Source organism: Lipomyces japonicus, assembly GCF_038497905.1.
Source record: "Lipomyces japonicus strain CBS 7319 unplaced genomic scaffold V1514scaffold_20, whole genome shotgun sequence".
NCBI classification, from domain to species: Eukaryota; Fungi; Ascomycota; class Lipomycetes; order Lipomycetales; family Lipomycetaceae; genus Lipomyces; species Lipomyces japonicus.
Window position 1 is genome coordinate 60,194 of NW_027117832.1, and position 26,111 is coordinate 86,304.

At 41.7% G+C, this 26,111-nt stretch overlaps 7 protein-coding genes and 1 non-coding gene across 8 annotated transcripts; 5 read left to right on the forward strand and 3 right to left on the reverse strand.

Moving 5' to 3' along the window:
• The first annotated feature begins 255 nt into the window (after nucleotides 1-255).
• Nucleotides 256-13,895, forward strand: V1514DRAFT_72292 (dynein heavy chain, N-terminal region 1-domain-containing protein). Its single transcript, XM_066930122.1, has 15 exons — nucleotides 256-383; nucleotides 445-720; nucleotides 774-1,085; nucleotides 1,135-2,169; nucleotides 2,217-2,686; nucleotides 2,732-3,328; nucleotides 3,377-4,367; nucleotides 4,422-5,110; nucleotides 5,159-6,470; nucleotides 6,520-6,807; nucleotides 6,854-7,250; nucleotides 7,307-7,762; nucleotides 7,818-9,669; nucleotides 9,724-12,754; nucleotides 12,808-13,895. Exons 2-15 carry the CDS (start codon nucleotides 465-467, stop codon nucleotides 13,854-13,856), a joined length of 12,735 nt encoding a protein of 4,244 aa, XP_066783247.1. The 5' UTR covers nucleotides 256-383; nucleotides 445-464; the 3' UTR covers nucleotides 13,857-13,895.
• V1514DRAFT_307032 (ubiE/COQ5 methyltransferase family-domain-containing protein) lies at nucleotides 13,849-15,076 on the reverse strand. The gene is made up of 2 exons (XM_066925687.1): nucleotides 14,751-15,076; nucleotides 13,849-14,661 (listed from the first exon to the last, which is right to left on the reverse strand). Exons 1-2 carry the CDS (start codon nucleotides 15,037-15,039, stop codon nucleotides 13,934-13,936), a joined length of 1,017 nt encoding a protein of 338 aa, XP_066783248.1. The 5' UTR covers nucleotides 15,040-15,076; the 3' UTR covers nucleotides 13,849-13,933.
• A 365-nt stretch (nucleotides 15,077-15,441) lies between these two features.
• Nucleotides 15,442-15,524, forward strand: V1514DRAFT_t50. Its single transcript has one exon. It is a non-coding gene; the product is annotated as a tRNA-Leu (tRNA).
• Nucleotides 15,525-17,234: 1,710 nt separating this feature from the next.
• V1514DRAFT_72347 (XRN 5'-3' exonuclease N-terminus-domain-containing protein) lies at nucleotides 17,235-21,091 on the forward strand. Its single transcript, XM_066930123.1, has 3 exons — nucleotides 17,235-17,329; nucleotides 17,617-17,663; nucleotides 18,018-21,091. The coding sequence occupies exons 2-3, from the start codon at nucleotides 17,659-17,661 to the stop codon at nucleotides 20,890-20,892; spliced, it is 2,880 nt and encodes a 959-aa protein (XP_066783249.1). The 5' UTR covers nucleotides 17,235-17,329; nucleotides 17,617-17,658; the 3' UTR covers nucleotides 20,893-21,091.
• Nucleotides 20,945-22,289, reverse strand: V1514DRAFT_293989 (60S ribosomal protein eL24). Its single transcript, XM_066925381.1, has 3 exons — nucleotides 21,759-22,289; nucleotides 21,450-21,597; nucleotides 20,945-21,387 (listed from the first exon to the last, which is right to left on the reverse strand). Exons 1-3 carry the CDS (start codon nucleotides 21,807-21,809, stop codon nucleotides 21,119-21,121), a joined length of 468 nt encoding a protein of 155 aa, XP_066783250.1. The 5' UTR covers nucleotides 21,810-22,289; the 3' UTR covers nucleotides 20,945-21,118.
• Nucleotides 22,290-22,377: 88 nt separating this feature from the next.
• Nucleotides 22,378-24,000, forward strand: V1514DRAFT_307039 (nucleotide-diphospho-sugar transferase). Its single transcript, XM_066925688.1, has 2 exons — nucleotides 22,378-22,563; nucleotides 22,642-24,000. Exons 1-2 carry the CDS (start codon nucleotides 22,483-22,485, stop codon nucleotides 23,653-23,655), a joined length of 1,095 nt encoding a protein of 364 aa, XP_066783251.1. The 5' UTR covers nucleotides 22,378-22,482; the 3' UTR covers nucleotides 23,656-24,000.
• V1514DRAFT_331129 (S-adenosyl-L-methionine-dependent methyltransferase) lies at nucleotides 24,001-25,235 on the forward strand. The gene has a single exon (XM_066927625.1). It carries the CDS (start codon nucleotides 24,240-24,242, stop codon nucleotides 25,155-25,157), a length of 918 nt encoding a protein of 305 aa, XP_066783252.1. The 5' UTR covers nucleotides 24,001-24,239; the 3' UTR covers nucleotides 25,158-25,235.
• On the reverse strand, nucleotides 25,158-25,981 carry V1514DRAFT_331130 (Snf7 family). Its single transcript, XM_066927627.1, has 2 exons — nucleotides 25,899-25,981; nucleotides 25,158-25,826 (listed from the first exon to the last, which is right to left on the reverse strand). Exons 1-2 carry the CDS (start codon nucleotides 25,962-25,964, stop codon nucleotides 25,242-25,244), a joined length of 651 nt encoding a protein of 216 aa, XP_066783253.1. The 5' UTR covers nucleotides 25,965-25,981; the 3' UTR covers nucleotides 25,158-25,241.
• Between the last annotated feature and the right edge of the window lie 130 nt (nucleotides 25,982-26,111).

Consider the following 26,111-nt stretch of genomic DNA (forward strand, 5'->3'; position numbering starts at 1 on the left):
ATTTGAAATGAGTTGGTTTTCCGTTTAAGAATATGAGCCAGTCGTGGTCTATAATTACAATATAAAAACTTTGCCAGTTTTCTCTTTCCAGTAGCACTTTCTATCATGTACTTCGGCCGTGGACTGCAAGTTATATCAACCGAATTATCTATCTCGTCTGGGGAACACTGTCAATTTTCGATATAAAGTTTACCCATAAATTCAATTAAATATAAACTTGTTTTTTTGTTGACCCAAAACGCGCGCGCTGTAATTCCTTCTGGACACGCTACGTTTGCAACTACTTTGTTGTATTTAAGTGGTTTCAATCAGAGGGTTCAATGCCAAAAGACGCGAATATTGGAATATATAAAGTCGTAGATTGAGATTTTCTAGCTTATTAGGTAATGAAAACTACGTATGATTTCTCGGGACATGGAAAGGAACTAACTATTGGCGTGTTAGGCTGGCTACATTCGTATACTATGGATCAAGATTCAAACCAGCCACTTGATAACTCGACAGCTCGAGCATTTGATACTGATTTATTAATAAGTTATTTGCGCAAACTTTTAGGTGCAATTTTAGGAGCCAGTTCCGATGATCTTGATCAGTCTCTGTTTGTGGATAACTCGGACACTGTCCGTAAGTTGACTGAGTTTGGATCAGAGCCGAATGCAAACGCAATATTTGTTTTTAAATGTTTTTCTGAGGATTCAGAGGTTGCGCAGGAATCAAACCGTGAGTCTTTGTTTTTCGCGCCGTATTTTACTGATTTCTTACTGTGAATATAGTCAATTTAGCATACTCTTATACTTTAAGGACAGATTTGATTCCGCAATCTCATGCAGTGGCTACGTTGTCGATTATTAAGAGGGCTGCTCCATTAGATTTTACTGTTCCTTTAGAGCTTCAACTTCAAATAATTAACCTGCCGTCGAACGCGGTTGCTTTAGAGAACAGGTCGAACGAATCCGCTTTTTCACCATATGAGTCGGTCTATTCTTTGATGCACCTAGCAATTGGACCATATTTCGATGCTTTGATTAAGAAAGATGATCACTTACAAACAATTGACACAGGCGCAGAAAGTGAATCCAAGACCGGTACTTACCTTACATTCTTCATGATGCTCATTCAAACTAATTATTTTAGGATTTCCTGCCATGAAGCGTAAATTTGCCGAACTTGAGTTATCTCTTTTAAATCTTCAACAAAATATGGATATACCGCAATTAGCTCTTACTTTTCACCCCGTTATTCAAAAGGCGCTCGATACCGCAGCACAATTAGATATCACGCCGACAATTGCACTAATTCCAAATGAATTTTTGTCAGACTCACGGCTTTTGAATTCTCTTCAATCAAATGTAAACTCTTGGGTTAAATCAATTCAGGGTATTACAAAGTTAACCCGTGATCCATCAAATGGTACTGCTAGCCAAGAAATTAACTTTTGGTTGTCAATGGAGCATGTCTTGGCAGACATTGATAGGCAGTTACATCAGAACGGTGTTATTCTTACAATGGAAATTCTAAAACAAGCAAAAAGATTTCACGCCACTATGAGTTTTATGGCTGATACAGGGTTAAAAGAGTCAGCTGAATTGGTTCACGGATATAACATTTTAATGAATGAGTTTCCTATAGACGAAATTTTATCTGCATCGAGTATAGCAAAACTAAAGCAAGCTGTCACAGTAATTTTTGTGCACTTGAATAAAAAAATTAGAATATCTCCTTATCCTATTAGGCGCGCATTACCACTAGTTGAAGCCATTTCTGCAGATTTAGAAAGCCAGTTTCATGTTTTATTAAGCGGGAGGCTACTAATGAATTTGGATTTCACTGAGTTTACTCGTGTTATAGCTGTAGCTGAAGATGTGTTTACAAACTGGGACTCCCAGATTAGGGAGTTTACTAATGTGGCAAGAGAAATGACAAGAAAACGATCAGAAAAATTTATTCCAATTAGAATAAAGGCAAAGCATATTGCAACACAAGAGAGAATAGATTATATCAAATCGTTTCGTCAAGCCCATGAAAAGTTACATTCAACAATTATGAACGTACTCGGACCTCAAGAGAAAAGCTCAGGATCTTCACAAATTTCTGCTGATGAGATTGCCGAAGAGCTTAACGAAGCTTACTCAATTCTACGCGATGTGGATGTTCTTGATATCAGCCCAGGTAAGGAAAAGCTCATTAACTGTATTATCAGATTCTAATTAAATTAGAGGGAACGAAGATATGGATATCCTCTGAACGAACATACAACGAGCGAACATCTAGAATAGAAGATTCAATTATTGTTCGTCTTCGAGATAAGCTAGCTGCAGCAAAAACGGCCAAAGAAATGTTTAGAGTATTTTCGAAATTTAACGCGCTTTTTATTCGGCCCAAAATTAGAGGAGCAATTCAGGAATATCAAGCTCAGCTAATTGAACACGTTAAAGCAGACATAAAATCGCTTCACAATAGGTTTCTTCAGAAATATCAGAACTCTGACTCATTTAAAATGGCTAATGTTCATGACATCCCACAAGTTTCAGGTGCCATTATTTGGGTACAACAAATTGAGCGTCAACTAAATTTTCATATGAAACGGGTGGAGGACATATTGGGAAGTGGTTGGGAGCTTTATTCAGAAGGAGAAAAATTAAAAAATGAAAGCACTACATTTCGACACAAGCTAAATGCCAAAGCAGTACGTAATTTTTATACTCTTCACGTTTAACATCTAACTTCTTAGGTTTACGATAAATGGCTGGAAGAAGTATCGGAAAAGAGGATTGCTGTTAATGGGAATCTATTTACAGTATTGAGAAGTCGATCTGTTGAAGGATCACTCGAGATATCTATTAACTTTCAGCCTCACATTATCTCACTATTTAAAGAAGTTCGCAACTTAACATATCTCAAATTTCAAGTTCCACATGCTATTGCCAACGTCGCAAAAGATGCCAAAAGGGCATATCCATATGCCATGAGTTTAGATAGTACTCTTCAAACTTATACTAAAGTCTGTTTTACACTGGCTGAATATTCTACCGATTCTATTCTTTTGAATGAATATCAAAACATTGTACAGAATTTTATTAAGCAAGGAATGCAATTTCGGTGGGAATTATTTTCTCATCCTTATTCTGCTGGAAGCTCTTCCACTTCTCGTGAGGCGAAGCACCTATTGTTTGTTCGTGATATATCATATGCAGTTTCTACGCTTCAACGAAAGTTGGCAATTCTTATTGATATCCGGGGCTTGCTTGAACAGAGTCTTGAAGAACTGAAAATATGCGACTACTCGAAAGATAGTTTCAAGAGAGTCTTAGGTCATATCCAAGAACTGGTAGGATATAGCTCAGTATTTTACAACGATGTTTCTAACGAATTCTAGGTTGACAAGCTTAATCTAGAAAATTTTTCAAACCTTCAGTATTGGCTAGATAGTTTGATTGTGGGTATTGAGCAAATTTTAGTTGAGCGCCTTAGATCAGCAATCAAAGATTGGATTGCTCAATTTGAACGGTCGAATTCAGAGGATAAGCCTGAAACAATAAAAACTTTTGTTTTGGAGATAGTAATACGAAACCAAGTTATTTCATTATCACCGCCTTTAGAGTCGGCTCAAATGACTTGGTATTCTGAACTACAAGATTGTCTATCTGTAATCTGTGGATTGGAAAAACCTCAGGCATCAAGATATGAGGTGCAAATAGACAACGTTTCAGCAAGGCCTTCATTGTTTAGCAAGCTTTCTGACAGAATATCTCATGAATTGAAGTCCGCTTATTTGTCGATTGAACAAAAACTAAAGGCCGTCTCTGACTACACTGGAAAGTGGCTTCAGTTTCAATCACTGTGGGATTTACAACCTGAAGCAATTTATAATTTGAGCGATGATCTATCAAAATGGATTCAACTATTGCACGATATTCGTAAAACCAGAGCAACTTTTGATACTGCTGAAGTTTCTAGAAACTTTGGCAGCATAGTCGTTGATTATGAACAAGTTCAAACTCGCATCAATGCCAAATATGATAGCTGGCAACATGATATTCTGATACATTTTGCAAGTATTCTAGGACATGTTATTCAGGAGACGTATTCGGATTTAGAGAAATATCGACGGGATCTTGAAGTACAGACTTTAGATATGGCTTCCACAAAACGGGCGTTGTCTTTTTTGAAATTGGTTCAGGCAGGAGATGCAAAATTAAATATTTGGGCTGATAGAATTGAAGTTTTCCGAGTAGGACAAGCAACGCTATCGCGTAATAGATATCAGTTTTCACGAGAGTGGATTTTTATTGAACAAATAGAAGGAGAATGGATGGCTTTTCGTGAGATTCTGTCTAAACAAGCGAAGTTAATTAATGAGCATTTAGGTATGAAAGTCTGATCTTTCTGATACTCAATGGAGATTATCTAACTAGTTTTAGAAACTTTACGGTCAAAGATAGTCACGGAAAACAAACTTTGGCAAGAGCAGGTGCATCGAACAGTTAGTAGCTGGAATGAAAATAAACCTGTAACTGCTACCGCAATTAACCCGCAAATTGCATTTGCAACGCTGGAGAAATATAATGAGCTTTTTAATGCACTGAAGAATGAGAATGAACTTTTGTTATCAGCTAGATCTATTTTAGAAATCAATGTTCTTACGAACCCGAACCTTGACGTTTCAATTCAAGAGGTGGCTGATTTCAAATTTGTATGGTCTTCATTGAGTTCTATTTGGAAATCACTTGAAGATTTGCGTGAGACTCTATGGGTTTCTACTAATTCTCAAAAGACTAAAGAGCACTTGGAAAAACTGATCGAGACCACTAAAGAGATGCCCAGTCGAATGCGTCAATATTCTTCCTTTGAACAAGTGTTGGGCACTCTTCGGCAGCTACTGTCTATTTGTCCCATATTAGCAGATCTAAAGTCTGACGTTGTCAAGGAACGACATTGGAATACACTTTTCCGGAAACTGAAACCACTGAAACCTCAAGCTTCTTTTTCTCAAACCTCTATAACACTTGGGAATATTTTGGATTTGGATCTTAAAGTTAATGAAACCCTCATTAAAGAGATACTCTCTCAGGCGAGGGGTGAAATGGCATTGGAAGACTTTTTAACACAGGTATTTATCAATGCTCTATAGACTTTATTTTTAACTGACTTTTGATAGATGCGAGACACATGGGTAGAATACCCTCTCGATTTAGTAAACTATCAGAATAAGTGCAGACTAATTAAAGGGTGGGATGAATTATTTGAAAAATGCGAAGAGCATATGAACTCATTAGCAGCGATGCATCATTCTCCATATTTTAAGCAATTTGAAGAGGATGCAGGATACTGGGAGGAAAAGCTAAACAAAATCAACATTCTTTTTGATGTATGGGTCGACGTGCAGCGACAATGGGTATACCTTGAATGCATATTCAATGGAAATGCAGAGATAAAAAGTCTACTACCAATAGAATCTTCAAGGTTTCAAAATGCTAATACAGATTTTCTTGGTTTGATGAAAAAGGTTTCGAAATCATCAAAAGTACTTGATGTCGCGAATATAGCGGGTGCACAATTGTCACTTACAAGGATTTCAGAGATACTTTTGAAGGTGAGAAAAGCTTTGGGTGAATATCTTGAACGCGAACGACAATTATTTCCTAGGTTTTATTTTGTTGGTGATGAAGATTTACTGGAAATTATTGGCAATTCCATGGACATTAACCGGATTCAAAAGCATGTTAAGAAAATGTTTGCTGGTATTACACGTCTTATCGTCGATGAGGAGAATTCAAGTATTATCGGCATAGGGTCAAAAGAAGCTGAAGACGTTTATTTTAAAAATATCGTTTCACTAATTAAGTGGCCAAAAGTGAATGATTGGTTGAAGGAGGTTGAAAAGTCAATGAAGTTGTCTCTAGCAATATCCCTAAACGACGCTGTTATTGACTTTCAAAAAGTTTTCACTACTACGGATTTAACTCCAGAAATTTTAATCTCTTACATTCGCAAGTTTCCAGCTCAAGTTACGATACTTGCTTCTCAGACTGTTTGGACTGAGCAAACTGAAAAAGCCATTGAGTTTAAAAGTCTCGAAGCCATATATAAGCGTGAGAATATTATTATCAAACTTTTTGCGAATGTTGTTTTGGAAGAGATTGATAGGATTGACCGGAAGAAGTGCGAAGGTCTTATTACAGAATTGGTACATCAGCGGAATGTGATCGAGAAATTGCTTCATACTTGTGTAACAGGCAAAACAGATTATGAATGGCTTTCAAATATACGATATTATCATTTAAACAAAAGTGATTCTGTTGATAATTTACAAGTACGCATTGGCACTGCAGAGTTTAATTATGGATATGAGTATCTGGGTACGCCAGATCGATTGATACAAACTCCACTGACAGATAAATGCTTCCTTGCACTGACTGGTGCATTAGAACAAAGCTTGGGGGGATCACCGTTTGGTCCTGCTGGAACAGGTAAACAACTAAATTTCGTATAAAAACGCTTCTAAACAATAAATTATAGGGAAAACGGAAACAGTGAAAGCTCTTGGAATTCTGTTAGGTCGATTTGTTCTTGTATTTAACTGTGACGATACTTTTAACTTTCAAGCAATGGGCCGCATCTTTTTGGGTATATGCCAGGTTGGTGCCTGGGGTTGTTTCGACGAATTTAATAGACTCGAGGAGCGTATTCTAAGTGCAGTATCAACTCAAGTACAAGCTATTCAACTTGGACTTAGAGCACAAAAGTTTAATGGTCAAAATGAAATTGAGCTTGTGGGCAAGAAATTTTTAATTAACAATGATACGGGTAAGTATTCACCTATATTGCTTATGCGTTTTAATAACACGTGTAGGAATTTTTATTACGATGAATCCCGGATATGCCGGACGATCAAATCTTCCAGATAATTTGACGAAACTTTTCAGAAGTGTATCGATGTCACGACCAGATAAAGAGCTCATTACCGAGGTGGTTTTATATTCTAAAGGGTTTTCAGATGCATATTCTATTTCTTTGAAGCTAGTACCTTTATTTGACAAACTGGCGACTAAGTTATCAAAGCAATCACATTATGACTTTGGGGTACGCGCTCTTAAAAGTGTGCTAGCCCTTGCAGGTGATTCGAAACGTAAGCAGAAGCTGCATGGTTCCAACGATACGGCAAAGTCAGAAGACGAAGTAATTGTGCAGAGTATAGAAGAATCAGTTGCTCCGAAGCTTGTTGCGGAGGACTCGTTGCTTCTCAAAGAGTAAGTTACAATAAAAAATATATATTAAAAACTCGTGTCTGTTTAACAGAAAATAGGATTGAGAATGAAGTGTTCCCAGGTGTCCAATATAAACCAGAAAATCTTTTTCAACTTACGGCGCTAGTTACTACATTAGCATCTGATAGCAAACTTATTACCAGCGATAGATGGATTAATAAAATAACTCAGCTGTACCAAATACAGAATCACCATCATGGAATTATGCTTGTAGGTGAAACAGGATCTGGGAAATCTTCTATATGGCGCACGTTATTGAAGGCTTTGGAGTTATATGAAGGCAGGGATGGCGTGTTTTACATCATAGACTCAAAAGTAATGTCGAAGGATAGTCTTTTTGGTAAGCTTGATGCGACGACCAGAGAATGGACAGATGGCTTGTTTACTGGCTTACTCAGAAAGCTAAATGAAAATTTGAGGGGCGAATCTAATAAGTTCCACTGGATAGTATTTGACGGAGACGTTGACCCAGAATGGGCAGAAAATCTCAACAGGTTTGTTATCACGATGAAATTACAGATATAAATTATAATACTAATTTTGAATTAGTGTTTTGGACGATAATAAGATTTTAACATTGCCAAACGGTGAACGTTTGGCATTGCCAGATAACACTAGAATTATCTTTGAAGTAACAAATATCAATTATGCCACTTTGGCCACAATCAGTAGATGCGGAATGGTGTGGTTTGAATCAAATATTACTCCAGTTTTATCCTTAATAAGACACTACGTATTTGAGTTACGGCAAAATGGGTTTGATAGTGAAAACATGTTTGGAGACATATCAGACCTAACTATTGAGAATACTACACAATTAGTAGTGGATTTTATTGAATCGGTTTTGGTGCAAAGTAATTGGGTAGAGAATGCTCTAACAAATTCCGCAAAATATAGTCACGTCATGGAGTTTTCCTCTATTCGTGCGATTCGGTCTTTATTTTCAATTATATCATCTGCTGCTAAAAATATCATTGACTATAATAATCGTCACTCAGAATTTCCACTTAGTCAGGAACAAGTGCATAAGTTTGTCTTGCAGAATATTTTACTTGGGATTATTTGGTCATTTGTTGGTGACTGTGCATTGCCTGATCGGGAATCGTTTAGCAAAAACATTTCAAGTTATGTTGAATTCTCTTCGCTCGATATTCCTGATGACGGATATCTTTTAGATTATAACACGACATTGCCGTCATCGACTTGGGTAAATTGGCAAGCTTCGGTTCCTACTGTTGATCTTGATCCACATATGGTGACTGAGACTGATTTTGTGATCCCAACGATAGATACCGTACGAAATGAAGCCATACTTTATTCATGCCTTCAGGAAAAAAGGTCTCTTATATTATGCGGCCCTCCAGGTTCGGGAAAAACAATGAGTCTTTTCAGCACACTTCGGCAATTTCCGAACGTAGAAGTGGCTGGTATAAATTTTTCAAGTGCCACGTCGCCTGAGCTTATAATTAAGACTATCGAGCAATACTGTGAATATAGCAAGAAAAATCAGGGGATTGTGCTTTCTCCATCTCAAATTGGCAGGCGGCTGGTTCTTTTCTGTGATGAGATCAATCTACCGACTCCCGACAAATACGGCACGCAACATGTTATATCTTTCATCCGTCAATTGCTTGAACATAATGGGTTTTGGCGGAAAGCGGATAGAGTTTGGATCACTTTAGAGAATATTCAGTTCGTTGCTGCGTGTAATCCGCCTACTGATATTGGCCGCACTCCTCTGAGCTCCAGATTTTTAAGGCATTGTACGGTTCTTCTAATTGACTATCCTGGATTTAATGCATTACGACAAATTTATGGAACATTTAATAAGGCTATTTTGAAAAATGTGCCAAGCTTGCGTGGTTATGAAGGCACTCTTACGTCGGCCATGATCGATCTGTATACGGAATCGCAGAATCGATTTACTACAGCAGAGCAAAGTCATTACATTTACAGTCCTCGTGAGTTAACTCGTTGGGTAAAAGGAATAGATGAAGCTCTTAAGCCATTAGATTCATTATCCCTGGAAGGATTGGTGAGAATTTGGGCACATGAAGCGTTAAGGTTGTTTAGTGACAGGCTAGTGCACGAATATGAGCGTGATTGGATAATCGATAAAATTAAAGACGTTTGCGGCAGACATTTTTTAAATATAGATATGAGAGAAGCGATAGGCGGGCCAATATTGTATTCAAACTGGCTTACAAAGAATTATTTGCCAGTTGGTTTGGAAGAATTACGAGAATTTTGCAATGCCCGGTTAAAGACATTTTGCGAAGAGGAGTTGGACGTGACACTTGTGTTATACGATGATGCTCTCGATCATGTATTACGGATTGATCGAGTGTTTAAACAACCTCAAGGTCATTTGATTTTAATTGGATTAAGTGGAAGTGGAAAGGTACGGAAATTTGTTTTTTGTGGCTTTATGGGTTTAACTGACCGAGGGAATTAGACCACATTGACACGATTTGTTGCCTGGATGAATGGAATTAATGTTTTCCAAATAAATGCGCACAAAAGATATACATCAGAGGACTTCGACAACGACTTACGAGAGGTTCTAAAGCTGACTGGGTGTAAAGGTCAGAAGGTGTGTTTTATTCTTGATGAATCTAATGTGCTGGACTCTGCATTTTTGGAGCGCATGAATACTCTACTAGCGAATGCGGAAATTCCGGGATTGTTTGAAGGCGATGAGTTTACAAGCCTCATGACTGGATGCCGTGAAGGTGCAAGGCAGCAAGGCGTAATGCTTGATTCCCAAGAAGAATTATACAGTTGGTTTAAGCGACAGGTCGTTAGAAACCTGCATGTCGTGTTTACTATGAATCCACCAAAGGATGGCCTGTCGTCCCGCGCGACAACGTCGCCAGCATTGTTTAACCGATGCGTGCTTAATTGGATGGGCGATTGGTCTGATTCGGCATTATTCCATGTTGGCGCTCAGCTTACAAGGCATTTGGATTTGGATTTGTCACAGTTTAATGCGCCAAACGAATTCGAAACTGCATACAAGAAGCTTAGCTGGCCGCCAAGTCATCGCCAAATGCTTAATGAAAACTTTGTTTTCATCCACTTATCGGCAAAATCATATTGCCAAAGATTATACAAGCAAAGGCGCCAAGTAAATTACGTTACACCACGACACTTTATTGATTTTATTTCTCAGTTTGACAAAATTTTTCTTGAGAAGAAAGAACTAATAGAAGAACAGCAACGTCATTTGAACACTGGATTATTCAAACTGGAACATACTGCAGAGAAAGTTCGCGAATTACGCGTTGGTCTTTCCAATAAACAGAAAGAACTTCTAGTAAAGAATAATGAAGCAAACCAAAAACTTGAACAAATGGTATTGGACCAAAAGAGTGCGGAACAAAAACGGGCGGAATCATTACGTGTGCAAGCCGAGCTTGAGGTTAGTGAGCAGCAAATTAAAGAGCGACAGGAAATTGTCATGCAGGATCTTGCGCAAGCGGAGCCAGCGGTAATCGCCGCTAAAGAGAGTGTCAGTAGTATTAAGAAGCAACATCTTTCTGAAGTCAGATCGATGGCAAATCCTCCAGAGGCAGTAAAGATGACCATGGAAGCGGTATGTACGCTGCTGGGGCACAAAGTTGACAATTGGCGGACCGTGCAATCCATTATTAGACGAGAGGATTTTATTTCCAACATTGTAAACTTCGATACTGACTTGCAAATGACAAGGCAAGTTCGAAACAGAATCGCATCTGAATACTTGAGCAGGCCAAATTTTAACTTTGAACTTGTCAACCGGGCCAGTAGGGCTTGCGGGCCGTTGGCACTGTGGCTTGAGGCTCAGGTTCATTATTCTGCCATTCTTGAAAAAATTGGCCCGTTGCGAGAGGAAGTACGTCAATTAAGTGAACGTGCGGAACAAACCAGGATTCAAGTGCAAGAAATTTCTTTTATGATTGATAATCTGGAGCAAAGCATTGAGAACTACAAGGAAGAATATGCAGTGCTAATCAGTCAAGTACAAACGATTAAAGGTGAAATGTCAAACGTGCAATCTAAAATTAATAAAAGTGTTGAGTTGATAAACGGATTAAGCTCAGAACATGAGCGATGGCTGGCAGAAAGTAAGGAATTCGAAAAGCAGATGTTAAGTTTGGCAGGGACATCAATCATTGCTGCTGCCTTGTTGGTATATGGGGGTTACTTTGACCAAGAATATCGACAAATGATGGAACGAAATTGGAAGGCATATCTTAAACGAACGAATATTTTGTTTAACTCACAAATTTCGTTTTCAGATTATTTAACGTCCGTGACTGAACGAAATGAGTGGCATAACGATGGCTTACCTTTAGGTGAATTATACGAGGTAAACGCGTTGATGTTGCAACGTCATGTTCGATATCCGTTAATTATCGACACGACCACTCGGACAACAGAATTTCTTAAAAGGCAATATCCGTCATTGATTGTGACCTCGTTTTTGGATGAAGCGTTCGTGAAGCAATTGGAAAGCGCGTTGAGATTTGGCAATGCAATCTTGATAAATGATGCAGACCATTTTGACCCGATATTAAATCATGTTCTTAATCGAGAATACAAGAGAGTAGGCGGTCGCATTTTAACTCAACTGGGAAAACAAGAGATTGATTTTTCGCCTAATTTCAAAATGTTTTTAAGTTGCAAACATCCGTCGACACCGTTTACAGCTGACGTGATCAGCCGGACCACGGTAGTTAACTTTACTGTGACGAAAGGTAATTTACATCGTCAGTGCCTCGATGACTTGTTGAAAGCGCTTCGACCAGATGTGGACGGCAAGCGTATTGGTTTGATCAAGCTTTACCGCGACTTCAAAGTCAAGCTTCGGCAGCTGGAGATCGACTTGTTAAAAACCTTGAACGATTCACAAGGTGACATTTTGGATGATGATAAAGTAATTGCCAATCTTCAAAGTCTTAAATCAGAAACACTGGAGACTAGTGAAAGGATGGAAGAAACTGAAGGCGTGATAGGCAAAATTGAAGAAATCACAAAACAATTTCAAAAGGTGGCGGATGCTGGAGTTGCGATTTTTACCGTGCTAGAACTTTTGCCGAATTTAAACCGCGTGTATCAATTCTCGCTAGAGTATTTCCATTTGATATTTATCAACTTGATTAATGATTCGGACAAGGAAACCAATAGTATTGTCGATGTTGCCGCCAAGGTTGAGTATTTAGTTGATGAACTATATCATGAGATTTTTAAACAAACATCAAGGGCGGTGCTACATGCGGATAGGTACATGTTTGCTACTTTACTAGCCTATAGTCGAAAACAAAACTACGATACTACGTTTTTGGAACGGCTGTTTAATAAGGATGAGCAACACGTAGATATTGCCACTGATCGCTACGACAGCGACAGCTTGGCTAATCATGTCAGAAAATCCAGCTTGTTTGATACATTTGGTATTGTGAGCAAAAATTCGCTTGATGAGTTTGTTATTAAAGAAAGTGAAGGTATTTATCGGATTTTTTTTAAAAAAAGTCGTCATGTGCTAACAAAAAATTAGATGTGGAAAAAGAATTGAGTAAAATCGTGTTTATGAAATTACTTCGATCAGATGGATATTTGGATGCGGTCGAGAAATTCGTGGCATCTGGATTTGCGAACTCATTATTGCGTACTAATCCAAGTACGGTTGAAGAAATCGTTGGTAAGGTTGGCCCGTTGACGCCGATTTCGATATGTTCGGTGCCAGGATTTGATGCTTCGGATTACATTGAATCACTTGCCAAGATGACGGAGACGAAATGTGTTTCCGTGGCAATGGGTGCAGAGGAAGGGGCCATGCAGACCGGGCGCACGATTTCGGATGCCATGCAGGCTGGGTATTGGGTGATGTTAAAGAACTTGCACCTGGACACGTCATTGTTGGAATCTGTAGATAAGTTGGTCACTACGAGTTTGTCTCAGGGACGCCCGGATGACAAGTTCAGGTTGTTCATGACGATGGAAACGACTACGACATTACCGGTGAACGCATTGCAAACAACAAGAATAATGATGTTTGAACCTGCGCCAGGCATTCGATCGAGCATGCGAGACACGATCGGACGGCTGCCGAAGCACATTATATCACGGCCGCCGACCGAGCGGGCAAGGATTTATTTAATGCTTGCTTGGTTCCATGGCGTGGTATTAGAACGAAGTCGGTACGGCATGATTGGATGGCATAACAAGTATGAATTTAATAATGCCGATTTTGAATTTGGCTGGGTCGTGATTGACAAATGGATCGATTCCGATGCTCAAGGCCGAAGTAATTTGGCACCTGAACTAGTGGCATGGACGGCGATCAAGCGCGTGATGACTGAGATTGTGTATGGGGGCCAGGTGGATGACGTGCACGATCGAGAGATATTGAAACAGCTTGGCGACCGAGTATTTACGGAGAAAGTGTATGGCTATGGGTATAGATTGACTGCGGATGACGTGCAACCTGTGGTCGAAGTGCCTGAAGGGTCAAGTGCGGATGCGATGTTGGACTGGATTGATGCGCTTGCTGAGAGGGAGCCGCCAACTTGGCTGGGACTTCCAGCAGAAGCAAAGAAAATTTAAATGTAATGTATATTTTATAATTTTTTATGTACAAATTTAAGGAAAAGAAAAAGTATAGAGTTTTAGATATCGAAGCTTTATACTTTAACACCGGTGTGAATGGCAGCGACGCCAAATGTAAGATCTTCGTAGCCGGACCCGGAGATTTCAAACCCGGCATCCTTAATCATTTGTGCAAATTGAGTCTGGGAAGGGAATTTCTTGATTGATTCGACCAAGTATTGATAAGAATCCCTATCTGCAGCCACGAGTTGGCCCATGAGCGGGATGACGTCGAACGAATACCGTTGATAGATCAGGTCCAGCACCGGCACGTTAACTTTTGAAAATTCCAAGCATGCAAACACGCCACCGGGTTTGAGCACGCGATGAGCAGCACGAAGCGCGGCAGGAATGTTTGTAAAATTTCGAATACCGAACGCGACCGTGTACAGGTCCTGAGAGTTATCCGGCACCTGATCCAAAATTTCAGCGTTTTGGACCTTAAAATCGATCCTGGCACCGTCTGCGTACGCGGTGTTGAGTGATCGCTTGTGACCTTCCCGCAGCATGTCAGGATTAATATCGGTCACGAGCACGTGCGATTGATGATCGTTATGAACTTGCGAGGCCCAATCGAGCATGCGGAACGCAATGTCACCGGTGCCGCCGGCAACGTCCAGGATTGATAATGGTTGCCCACCAGGACGACGACCAGGGTCTAATTTTGCCACAAAATGATCCTTCCAAATCCGATGAATACCAAAGGACATGACGTCGTTCATTACGTCGTAAGACTTTGCCACGGACGAAAACACTTCACGGACTAGACAGATGGTCAACAACCACAACGCAAAAAAAAAAAAAAAAAAAAGTAGCTAGAGAAATAAAAAGTAAATAAACAAATTGATATACCTAAATCTTCTTTCTGTCCCTCAGGCACATCACGAAAGCCAAAATGAGTGGTTTTGTCATTAATTGTCGATGGTGATGGCGATGGCGATGGTGATGGCGATGATGATGATGATGATGATGATGATGATGATGATGATGATGATGGAGATGGTGATGGAGATGGTGACGAAGATTGAGCAAGGGTCGGATCATTTAATAAACATGACCCGGAAGAAGCGAAACAACGCCTGCCAGACACAATATGCCGCAACCGCAGCAACTGCAGTGACTGGCGGACACGAATCGGCATTTGGAATGATTGAACGCGTTGAAACGATAGCTCCGGTAAATTAACGTGTAATTTGCCCAATGTGTATGTTGATGTGTGAACGAATTGAATTTTTTGTGAGATTCACGTGAATTTCAAGGGTGACAATAAACTGCAGTTCATGCAACCGTATTACACAACCATTCTTATTTCGACTTCAGGTATCCATCCATCTTGGTAAATCGACTTTATTTACTACATCCAACGAAACAAAAATACACAAAAAAAGTTTTAAAAATAAATAAAAAATAACTTATTTTTAAAAAAAATAAATAAACAGAAAACTCAACTACTCAAAAACCAAAAAAATTGTGAATTACTAAATGCTGAGTCATTGATAGTTTTGTGTTATTATGATAAAGTTTTACAAAAATTTATCAAACAGGCAATCTGGCCGAGTTGGTCTAAGGCGTGAGATTAAGGTTCTCATCTCTTCGGAGGCCTGGGTTCGAATCCCAGGGTTGTCACCATATTTTTTTTGTTTTTCTATATTAGATGTCAGGCCATGGCATCTTGAGTAATATCTTTTATCAATCACAACCGAAAGTTTTCGAGTATAGACAGTAGCCTGAAAAATACCCTGTAGGCTTATTAGTTAGTAGTGGCAGCATGATGATTGTTGGAGTACATCCTCGGGGATGCTGGACAACTTCGCCTTAATATCAATAAACGGAGATTTTGTCATTATGATAAAATTCCTTTATAGAATTATGTTTTTACTCGTCAGTTTTTAAATTGACTCGTCGGTTTTTGTTTAGTTTTTGATTCAATTTTTCTTGTCACTATTTAGTGACAAGTGTGGGACGCTCAATTATTTTTGGGAAAAATTCCCCCCTCTATTAATTTGTAGTTTATTGAGAACGGTACTTGTCTGAGTCCGTTCAACACGGTCACTTGAATAAGTAGACTAACTCGACAAGGAATTAGTTAATAATAATAGGAATCGTAATTAACTTAACTATAATATATAATTAAATTACTTGGAATCGTGGCTACTGTTAATCGCGTTGTTGCGCTTACTTAGACTTTTGCGCGCTCAGTGTTAAGTGGGAAAAGGAACTTGATTTTATTCAACTCTCCCATAAGGCATACATTAGCGGGACACGTTGTTATTCGGCGCACATTGAAATTATCGAATATTGTCGCACCCTGCCCTGACGTCTTGATTTCTTTGGACTTTTGTTGATCGCGAACTTAATCATAAATTTAGTTGAGACTTGGTGCACACTATTTTGTCAGTGCACCTTAATTTGCTTTCAGCTAAATTTGTTTGTCAAAACAAAAATTATCTTTGGTGAGTTCGTCGATCAATCCATATATTTTAACAATGATTACGCGTCGGCTCCATGATTGGAAGTTGTAAGGTTTTTTTTCTCTCTTAAAAAGTTACGTACATAGTTATCTACTCAACTTTGATCCGCAAGAGAATGTCCTTTCATGGGCGATCCAGCACCGGGATCAACAAACCGATGAGGCCTTTCAATATGTATCTGATTTGAATCCGGTTATAAACTACATCTACATACACCACCTTGGCTACAAGAAAGCGGCAGATTAATGTTTAGATTGAATGCTCCTGAACTGTGATCAGCAGGAATTCATTTCCATATATTTCTTATGGACACGTACGGTATCGCAATGGATTAAGTTGGATAAATCCTTAGCCCGAAGACGTCTGTTGGCAGTAAAAAGTATTGGTATTACTTGCCACAAAAAGGCATTTCAACATTTGATTGACCTTGCGTGCAAATAGTTGGCCTATTGTGATCTGTTTATTGGGAATTCGCCATTTTCTCTGCCTTCTTTTGTGAAACAACGTTCCACAACCGCAACATCATGCACTCCCAGTTACTACTACCTCAACGTGACAAACGCAATCCGTATAAGAAATGTAGTCTGCAAGAGGGTTTACTATTCTCGCGTGTCGATCAATGTTTAGGGCTCGATGGACAAGCCTCCGTTTTTTTTACCCTAAGCCCTGCGCATGAATTTTTCCGCACTATAAAGATTAGTACATTTTGTTTAATCTTTTGTTTTTAAAATTTTCTAGAGTACATTCCTTTGTTATTCATGCAGTGACAACATTTCATTAATACATTAATTGTTATATGCCATTCATTCATTTTATGATTTGATTTGCCTTTTTTTTAATCCAATCAAGTTGAATGAACGGGTTATAATTAATTAAAGTGATCGCAGTGAAAAATTTTTCTTCTCATATTTTTTTTTTCTTGTTATATTAAACAGAGAAATAAAAAACAGTCGCTTTATTGTAAGTTTTGAAATTCGCTCTTTTATTTTTTTTTTTTAAAGTTGTTGGATTTTTTTTTTTGTTCTTTGAGATTTTGCTTTTGTATGATGACTAGAGTGCATTTGGCTCGAGATTTGGTTTCTTTATTTAATAAAGAAATTAGATTGATGTGGAAAAAACCACGCTACCTTATTTTATTTGTCTGAACCAAATCAATATATTTATAAAAATGTATTTGATTGAATAACTTGAAACAACAAAAAACAATTTTTTTTTTTGAGAGGTTTATGCTAATTGATCGTTTCTAGGATATATATTACCGACAAGATCGTTAGGTTCGATTTTACAACATGGGGTAAATACTCCTTTTTTTTTTCTCTTTTGATACAGTGACGTCGCTTTAATGGGGGGGTTTTTCTTTATTGGATTACAGATTTTTTTTTTTTTTTTCGATTCCCAAGTTTCTGTTTCTGAAAATACGTGCAAATTTTTTTGAGTTAGCATTTTGATGTATTTATTTTCGAATTTTTATAAGGAAAATTTTTATGTAATATTTTACTTTTTTTTTTTTTTGCTGTAAACACCCCCCCTCCCCCCCCCTCCTCTCATACACAGAGTGGCAGAGACGGACTTCTGTATAAAGAAAGAGAGATCAAAACAAATGCAATGAATATTTAAAAAAGTAACCTTTTTTTTTAATAATTTTTAGTGTTCCAGCGCTTTTCCGATGGTTATCCAAAAAATATCCAAAGATTATAAGTCCGGTTATTGAAGAACCGGACGTTGACGTGAACGGCGTACCGTTCCCTGCCGATTATAGCAAGCCGAATCCAAATGGCGAACTTGATAATTTGTATCTGGACATGAACGGCATCGTGCATCCATGCAGTCATCCGGAAAACAAGCCGCCTCCAGAGACGGAAGATGAGATGATGTTGGAAGTATTTAAATATACTGATCGTGTGGTCGGCATGGCCAGGCCACGCAAGGTTCTCATGATTGCGGTCGATGGCGTGGCACCGAGGGCCAAGATGAACCAACAACGGTCGCGACGGTTTCGATCAGCTCGTGAGGCCAAGGAGAAAGATGAGGCTAATGCGAGGATGGTGCAAGAAATGGAAGCCATGGGTAAATCAGTGGATGATGCGATTAAAGGTAAAAAATCTTGGGACACAAACGTGATCACGCCGGGCACACCGTTCATGGACAAGTTGGCAGCTGCCATTCGATACTGGACTGTTTATAAGCTTAATAATGATGCCGGATGGCAAGATTTGAAAATCATTATTTCGGATGCGTCCGTTCCGGGTGAAGGTGAACACAAGATTATGGAATTTATTCGCAGTCAACGACAAAGTGATGGCCACGATCCCAACACGTCACATGCAATCTATGGATTGGATGCGGACCTGATCATGTTGGGGTTGGCCACGCATGAACCCAACTTTAGGGTGCTCAGAGAAGATGTGTTTGCGGACGACCGGTCCAGCAAGCCATGCGCGTTATGCGGCCAATTGGGACATTTGGCGCACCAGTGCAAGGGTGAGCAAGCCAAGCCGGCCACGGCCACGGGCCTGCCATCGTCGGTAACAAAGAAGCCGTTTATTTGGTTGCACGTTTCCATATTAAGGGAATATCTTGAACATGAATTATATGTCGGCCGGTTGCCGTTCAAGTTTGATTTGGAACGAGCGATTGATGACTGGGTGTTTATGTGTTTCTTTGTCGGCAACGATTTCCTGCCACATATTCCGTCATTAGAAATTCGTGAAAACGGAATCGACACGTTGATTAACATTTGGCGGCGAGGCTTGGCATCCATGGGTGGGTATTTAACCACGGACGGCACCGTGAACTTGAAAAGCACGGAATATTTATTGGCAGGTTTGGCCAGGCAAGAGGATTACATCTTGCGACGAAGGCATGATCAAGAAGTGCGACGGGAAGAGAATCAAAAGCGGCGCAAGTTGGAACTAAACCATAACGGTGGCAACGGTGAGTTGGTGCCGGCAGGCGTGACCGCCGTGGTTAAGCGAAACCAGGTCGATATCGGACCCAAAACCTTGCCGAGTGAAATTCCGTTGTTTACGCCTGGCGGGGTCGCCATCGATGCCGGTCATGAGCCGGTTGCAGGGTCGTCGACCAAGACGATCACGCCGTTGGTGCCGTTAAAACGTGCCGCCGCGGTGAATTCGGCAGCGGCGGCAAACAAGAGCGCGGCATCGTATTTGAAAGCACAGTTGCTTGCCAAGCGGACGGCTTTGTCAGATGCGGACAATAACAACAACAACAACAACAACAACAACAACGAGTCCGTTGTTTCGTCATTGATCACAACGACCGTGGCTACGGACACGACTGGCGTGAGTACTGATACCGACGTGGTCACGGACGGTCAAAAGAAGCGGAAAATTGATGAGACGCAATCACGGCAAAGAGAAGAAAGTGCGACGACTGATGCGCACGATGACGGCGACGACAATGACGAAGAAGAATTTGACGGCAGGATTGAGGATGATGACGTGATCCGGTTATGGGAGCCAGGTTATAACAATCGATATTACCGGCAAAAATTCAAGGTCAAGACTGATGATGAGATTGAGACCGTGCGTCGAAACGTGGTGCGGTCGTACGTGGAAGGCGTGAGCTGGGTTTTGCTTTATTACTATCAGGGATGTCCTTCATGGAATTGGTTTTACCCCTATCATTACGCACCTTTTGCTGCTGATTTTACAGAGATTGCGGACATGAAGATTGAGTTTAAAACCGGCGAAGCGTTTAAGCCATACGAGCAACTCATGGGCGTGTTGCCGGCAGCGTCGGCACACACGTTGCCACCAATCTTGCGATCGTTAATGACGGACGCGGATAGCACGATTATTGATTTTTATCCACAAAAATTTCCGATCGACATGAATGGCAAAAAAATGGCATGGCAAGGTGTGGCATTGTTGCCGTTTATTGACGAGACCAGGTTGCTGGGAGCGGTGCGGTCACGGTACGAGTTGCTGACTGAGGATGAAGCCAACAGGAATAAGCATGGCAATGAGGTCGTGTACGTGTCGACCGAGAGCGCGTTGGGACGCAAGTTGGTTGAGGACCTGTACTACAAATACAAAAACAACAATGAAAACCTGCAAGAGACAACTACGAAGAGGCAAATCGTGATTCATCCCAAGGTTGGAAAAGGATTGTTGGGCAAGGTTGTGCATGATGGCAAGTTCGTGCCAGGCGGGGTCGTGACCGTGCCGTTGGCGATAACCGACGACGTTGTGTCCCGATCGGTCGAGTCGGCTCGATATCAAACCGTGCACCGGGACCGGTCGGTTTCAGCAATTTATCGGATTCCGCAATCCGAGCATACGCACAAGAGCATGTTACTGCCAGGGTTTAAGCCGTTGCCGAAAGTTGTTAGCAGTTATGAATTTAATAATAATAACAGCAACAATGGCGGTAACAGAAATTACAATAACAACTATCGAGGAGGCGGAAGAGGGGGAAACAGAGGAGGCGGAGGCAGAGGAGGAGGGAACCGGAGTTTTGATAATAATCGTAACGGCGGTGGAGTCGGTAGAAGGTATTAATTAGGTTCGACTACTATTGTATAAATATAAATGTAACTGTATATAATAAATAGGCTGTGTATTGCGCTGTACATAACACATAAATAAACGTAACGCACCGAATGATGAGTGAAATTGATATTTTTATTTAATAAATTTACAACATTAAAAAAGTTTTTTTTATTTGTTTTGCCAGGGTTTGTAGTTTTTTCTCTTTTGCGTCATGAAGCTTGTATGAGCATTCAACTTAACGTGACCGGGCTGCAACCTTGGGAGCGAAGCCCTTGGCCTGTTGCTTGCTGAGCTTTGCACCACCAGCGGTAGCGTTCTTAGCCTTCTCAGCCTTCTTCTTGGCATCGGCCAACTTCTTTTGCTCCTTTGCGAGAGCAATGGACTCTGTGCGGGCAGCCTTGCGAGCTTCAGGGCGGACGGCACGCTTCTCCTTGATCACGTCGAGCGAGGCGCCGACGATGGCACGCTGGTGCTTGACGGTGCGGCGGGAGCGCTTCTTGGAGACTAGCAGGGGTTAGCCAAAAAAAAAAAAAAAAAAACATGACAATTCGATAGTATATACGCACCTTCCTCGGTGATGCCCTTCTTGTGCATCCGACGGTAAAGAACGGTCCATGCGATTCTGCGCGGGTTCTTGCGCTGGAGGAAGAGCGACGCGCTCTTGGAAGACACGAAGCGGAAGACCTTGGAGTCGCCACGGACAAAGAGGGTACCCTGCCAAAAACAATTAGCAAACGAAGAACGACAAAGGGTAAAGTGCTGATCTGAACCGGCGCCGATGGCTGGCGAGCTAGCCAGCTGGCTAGCCACATGCCGGCAGCCACGCAAACGGATCCAGCAGTACAAGCCGCAATGAGCTAAAACAACCAACGTACTCTGCCTGGGTATATTCTGTTGCCGGAAAAGGAGTCGATTTCGGTTCTCATTGTTGGTGATGGGCGATGTGGAGTGGTGGTTGACCTTCGGATAACACCAAGTACGTTGCGGTCGTTCCAAGGCCAGCGTTTGGGCAAGATCGGAAGCCAGGGTTAGGTGCGCACCCGGGGTGTAGTGAGCATGGCGGCCGTGACTGCGGATCCCGGTCACCTGCCTTGCCGTTGCCCTAACGTGCAAGCCCTAGCATTCGCCGCCACGAGCCCCTTAGCGCGATTTCGGGACGACTTGCAAGCGGCGGCGATCTTGGTCGCGCACTCCAGGCGGAGGCGACAAGGCCTATCACAAAACGCGGCCAACGAGCGTCGAGCAACGACCAACGAGGCCCACGAGCAACGACCAACGAGGCCAACGAGCAACCCACTGACGGCCCCGGCACAATCAAGCCGTGTCTCTGTAGAACAGACCTCTAAAATATGTCGGGTCCTGCCCGTTGAGGCGGCGCGCGGTGTGGTCGTGGTCGTGGTCGTGCTGCTTCACGGCTGCGCTGTCACGGTGCTGCATCCCAACCTTGTCTTAATAAATAACTACCGCGCGTCGGGCTCTTTCTTTTTTCCCTCCCTTGCCAACCCGCCACTTTGTGTTTTGTTGCTCACCTCCGTCTCTCGTTTACATTTCTTTTTTTTATTTTACTTTATTTTTTTATTTTTTAATTCTCAGTAAATAATGAAGGGCTTAATTCTCGTCGGCGGCTACGGTACGCGTCTGCGTCCGCTCACCTTGACCCTGCCCAAGCCCCTTGTTGAGGTAGGTACTTTTGACTTGTGTCAACACAAATTCCATGCCTCAGTCGGTTTCAATTATTGACCAGCCCCTGTCCTGCAGTTTGGCAACAAGCCCATGATTCTTCACCAGGTCGAGGCCCTAGCTGCCGCTGGCGTGACCGACATTGTCCTCGCCGTCAACTACAGGCCCGAAGTCATGGTCGCAGCCCTCAAGAAGTACGAACAAGAGTACAACGTCAACATTACGTTTTCGGTCGAGACTGAGCCGTTGGGCACGGCCGGCCCGCTCAAGCTCGCTGCCGAAGTGTTGCAGAAGGATGACTCGCCCTTTTTTGTGCTGAATTCAGACATCATCTGCGACTACCCGTTCACGCAGCTGCTCGAGTTCCACAAGTCCCACGGCGGTGATGCCACGATCGTCGCCACCAAGGTCGAAGAGCCGTCCAAGTACGGCGTGATCGTGCACAAGCCCAACACGAACGGCCAGATTGACCGGTTTGTCGAGAAGCCGGTCGAGTTTGTCGGTAACCGCATCAACGCCGGCATCTACATTCTTAACCCTGCCGTGGTCGACCGCATCGAGTTGCGTCCAACCTCGATCGAAAAGGAAACTTTCCCGTCCCTGTCCAAGGATGGCTTGCTGTATTCGTTTGATCTCGAAGGTTACTGGATGGATGTCGGCCAGCCCAAGGATTTCTTGTCCGGCACTTGCCTGTACCTTTCATCCCTGACCAAGAAAGGCTCAAAGTTGTTGACCCCTACGTCTGAAGAATTCGTGCACGGTGGCAACGTGTTGATTGACCCTTCGGCCAAGATTGGCAAAGGTTGCAGGATCGGGCCCAACGTTACGATCGGTCCCAACGTTGTGATTGGTGACGGCGTTCGCATTCAGCGTTCGGTCGTGTTGCAAGGTTCCACCATTCGTGATCATGCCTGGGTCAAGTCCACTATCGTGGGTTGGAACTCAACCGTCGGTCGCTGGGCTCGTCTTGAAAACGTGACCGTGCTTGGTGATGACGTTACGGTTTCGGATGAGATTTACGTGAACGGTGGTTCGGTCTTGCCTCACAAGACCATTTCATCAAACATTGAGAAGCCTTCCATTATCATGTAAACAAAAAAAAAACGACTTTAGTGAAATCAGTTTTTTTCGTCTTGTTTTATATTTGTTTTTTATTTTTATTATTTATTTATTTATAGTTGTAATGTTTTTGGTTAGGGAACTTTTTTTTTTTTTGTAATTGGTTATTCACATTATTTCTTTTCTTTATATATACTATTCTTCGTATATGTTAACGTGTGTCAAAGCACAATAAGAAGAGAAAAAAATTTCATATGTAATTTTTGTATCATTTACGTTTTGTACATTATCAGGAATCTAAATGACCAACACATGACTAATCTTTGAGCTAATTTAATATCGTCATGTCTGAATCGCGTGATAACTATATGTATTAACTTGTATAGAAAAAAAAGCCGTATTTATTGATACGGATGCAGAATGTAAACTTGAGAGTTATTTTTTTTTTTTTAAAAAGTTGCTGGGATGGTGGGTGAAGTCAAAAAGAAAAAAAAATTGAACGGGAGAGCGAGTGGTTTAACCAATTCGCCGCGAAACCAATTTTGAATGTATATTCCGGTGATGTAAACCAATTTTTTTGGCTAACGCAATTTTTTTTTTTTTATAAAAAAAAAATCATGATTATTCGACGGCAATTTTTGCGAGCAAGAATTCAATCGATTGGTTCAACCCAGTTTCGCTCGACGTTCGGTCATGGCATTTCAACAAGAAATCATGCCACGTATTCGTCATCCGAGGTTAATCATTTTAACCAGCTCGCATCATCATGGTGGGACGCGCAGGGTCCGTCCCGATTGTTGCACAAGATGAACCCGATCCGGTTGCAATTTATTTTTGACACGATTGATTCACATGCCGTGCCGTCGTTGACCCGTACCGACAACTTGCAAGTGTTGGATGTTGGTTGCGGCGGCGGCATCTTGACTGAATCACTGGCACGGCACGGCAGGGTCGACCGCGTGCTCGGCATCGACATGTCGTCCCAGGTCTTGGACGTGGCCATTGCGCACAAGCGGCAAGATCCTGACCTGGTCCTGACAAATGACAACAGGTTGTCGTACAAGTTGTGCGCGTTGCAAGACCTGCCGTTGCCGAACCCGCACCATGCAAGTGCCGACCAACAACACGACGACGACGACCGCCGGTTCGACGTGGTCACGTTGTTCGAAGTGCTCGAGCACGTGCCCGACCCGGCCGCCGTGTTGCATGCCGCATGCCAGCGCGTGCGTGCCGGCGGCTGGGTGTTTGCGTCCACGGTCAACCGCACGGCGGCCGCGTACTTGACGACGATCGGCTTGGGCGAGCACTTGTTGCGCGTCGTGCCGGTCGGCACGCATTCGTGGCACAAGTACATTAACGAGCATGAGTTGCGGCAATGGTTTATTGAAAACAAGACCGGTTCGGGTAAACGTGATGATGAGCATTGGGACGTGGTACGATCGCAAGGTTGCGTGTACGTGCCGTTTGTGGGATGGCAATGGGGCGGGCCAAAAAACATGGGCAATTATTTCTTGGCTGCCAGGCGAACACGGTAAAAATTATCTCAAGTAATAAATAATAATAATAGTAATAATAATAATAATAATATATAAATAAATTATGGTAATGGTTACAAGTTTTCATGCTGCTTCTTTCAACTCTTGCTTGTCATCCTGAACAGGCTCGTCCACGAAAGCGGGCAACGAACCCGTACCGTCTTCTAATAAATAACTTGGCACGGCCTCGCCAGGTTCGGTCGTATCAAACGCCATTTCTTCACCCAATGCTTCCAATTCGGCATCCAATTCACCTTCAGAAACGTCATCCGGTAACGCGTACGATCGGGACATGGTGTCTTGCAATTCGGACGACATGTCCAACAGGTCTTCCATTTCATCTTGAATCGATTCAATCTTGTCAATATTAATCTTGCCATATTGCTTTTTCAATTCCTTATTGGCTTGCTTCATGGCATCAACCGTGGTCATGACGTTGCGCAGGTTGCTCGTGGTCATGGATGCCTGTTCCATGTTCCAACTTTGTGATTGCAATCCGTCCTTTTGAGTTTCAATCATCTTGCGTTGACGTAACAACTTGATGGCTTTCTGTTTTAATGCCAGCTTGCCCGGCCCATCGTTCATGCGAGAAAGTTTTTGTTGATATACCGATAACTCGGCGTTGACCTTGCTGAGCTTGACATCGAGTGATGATATCCGCGTGTCCAACTATGCATCACCGCATATTGCTTATAATCAACAACTGCACATCATGTCACGATTACAAAATTTCAAACTCACATTCGATACCGCCTCTTCCAACGTTGGCTTTGGTTCCTTACTTTTGGCTCCAAATATTCGGTTCATGTTGGGATCGTTTGAAAAACTACAACGTGTAAGACTCGATTGCCATTATCAAAATCCCAAGCCCCGGGGCAGGGGCAAATTTAGAGTTTGAAAAGAACTCTAAACCCGTGCAGACTCTAATTTATTTAATATCACTTAAAATTAAAA

Excerpts from the sequence above, each read along its gene's own strand:
- V1514DRAFT_72292 (XM_066930122.1), top strand. The coding sequence starts at position 465 with ATGGATCAAGATTCAAACCAGCCACTTGATAACTCGACAGCTCGAGCA. Across the intron at positions 2,687-2,731 it reads ACAAGCTAAATGCCAAAGCA|GTTTACGATAAATGGCTGGA; the intron begins GTACGTAATTTT and ends CTAACTTCTTAG. Across the intron at positions 7,763-7,817 it reads TGGGCAGAAAATCTCAACAG|TGTTTTGGACGATAATAAGA; the intron begins GTTTGTTATCAC and ends ATTTTGAATTAG.
- V1514DRAFT_331130 (XM_066927627.1), bottom strand. The coding sequence starts at position 25,964 with ATGAACCGAATATTTGGAGCCAAAAGTAAGGAACCAAAGCCAACGTTG. Across the intron at positions 25,827-25,898 it reads TGGAAGAGGCGGTATCGAAT|TTGGACACGCGGATATCATC; the intron begins GTGAGTTTGAAA and ends GGTGATGCATAG.
- V1514DRAFT_307032 (XM_066925687.1), bottom strand. The coding sequence starts at position 15,039 with ATGCCGATTCGTGTCCGCCAGTCACTGCAGTTGCTGCGGTTGCGGCAT. Across the intron at positions 14,662-14,750 it reads GGGACAGAAAGAAGATTTAG|TCCGTGAAGTGTTTTCGTCC; the intron begins GTATATCAATTT and ends CCATCTGTCTAG.
- V1514DRAFT_307039 (XM_066925688.1), top strand. The coding sequence starts at position 22,483 with ATGAAGGGCTTAATTCTCGTCGGCGGCTACGGTACGCGTCTGCGTCCG. Across the intron at positions 22,564-22,641 it reads TGCCCAAGCCCCTTGTTGAG|TTTGGCAACAAGCCCATGAT; the intron begins GTAGGTACTTTT and ends CCTGTCCTGCAG.
- V1514DRAFT_293989 (XM_066925381.1), bottom strand. The coding sequence starts at position 21,809 with ATGAGAACCGAAATCGACTCCTTTTCCGGCAACAGAATATACCCAGGC. Across the intron at positions 21,598-21,758 it reads ACAGAATATACCCAGGCAGA|GGTACCCTCTTTGTCCGTGG; the intron begins GTACGTTGGTTG and ends TGTTTTTGGCAG. Across the intron at positions 21,388-21,449 it reads GAAGGGCATCACCGAGGAAG|TCTCCAAGAAGCGCTCCCGC; the intron begins GTGCGTATATAC and ends AACCCCTGCTAG.
- V1514DRAFT_331129 (XM_066927625.1), top strand. The coding sequence starts at position 24,240 with ATGATTATTCGACGGCAATTTTTGCGAGCAAGAATTCAATCGATTGGT.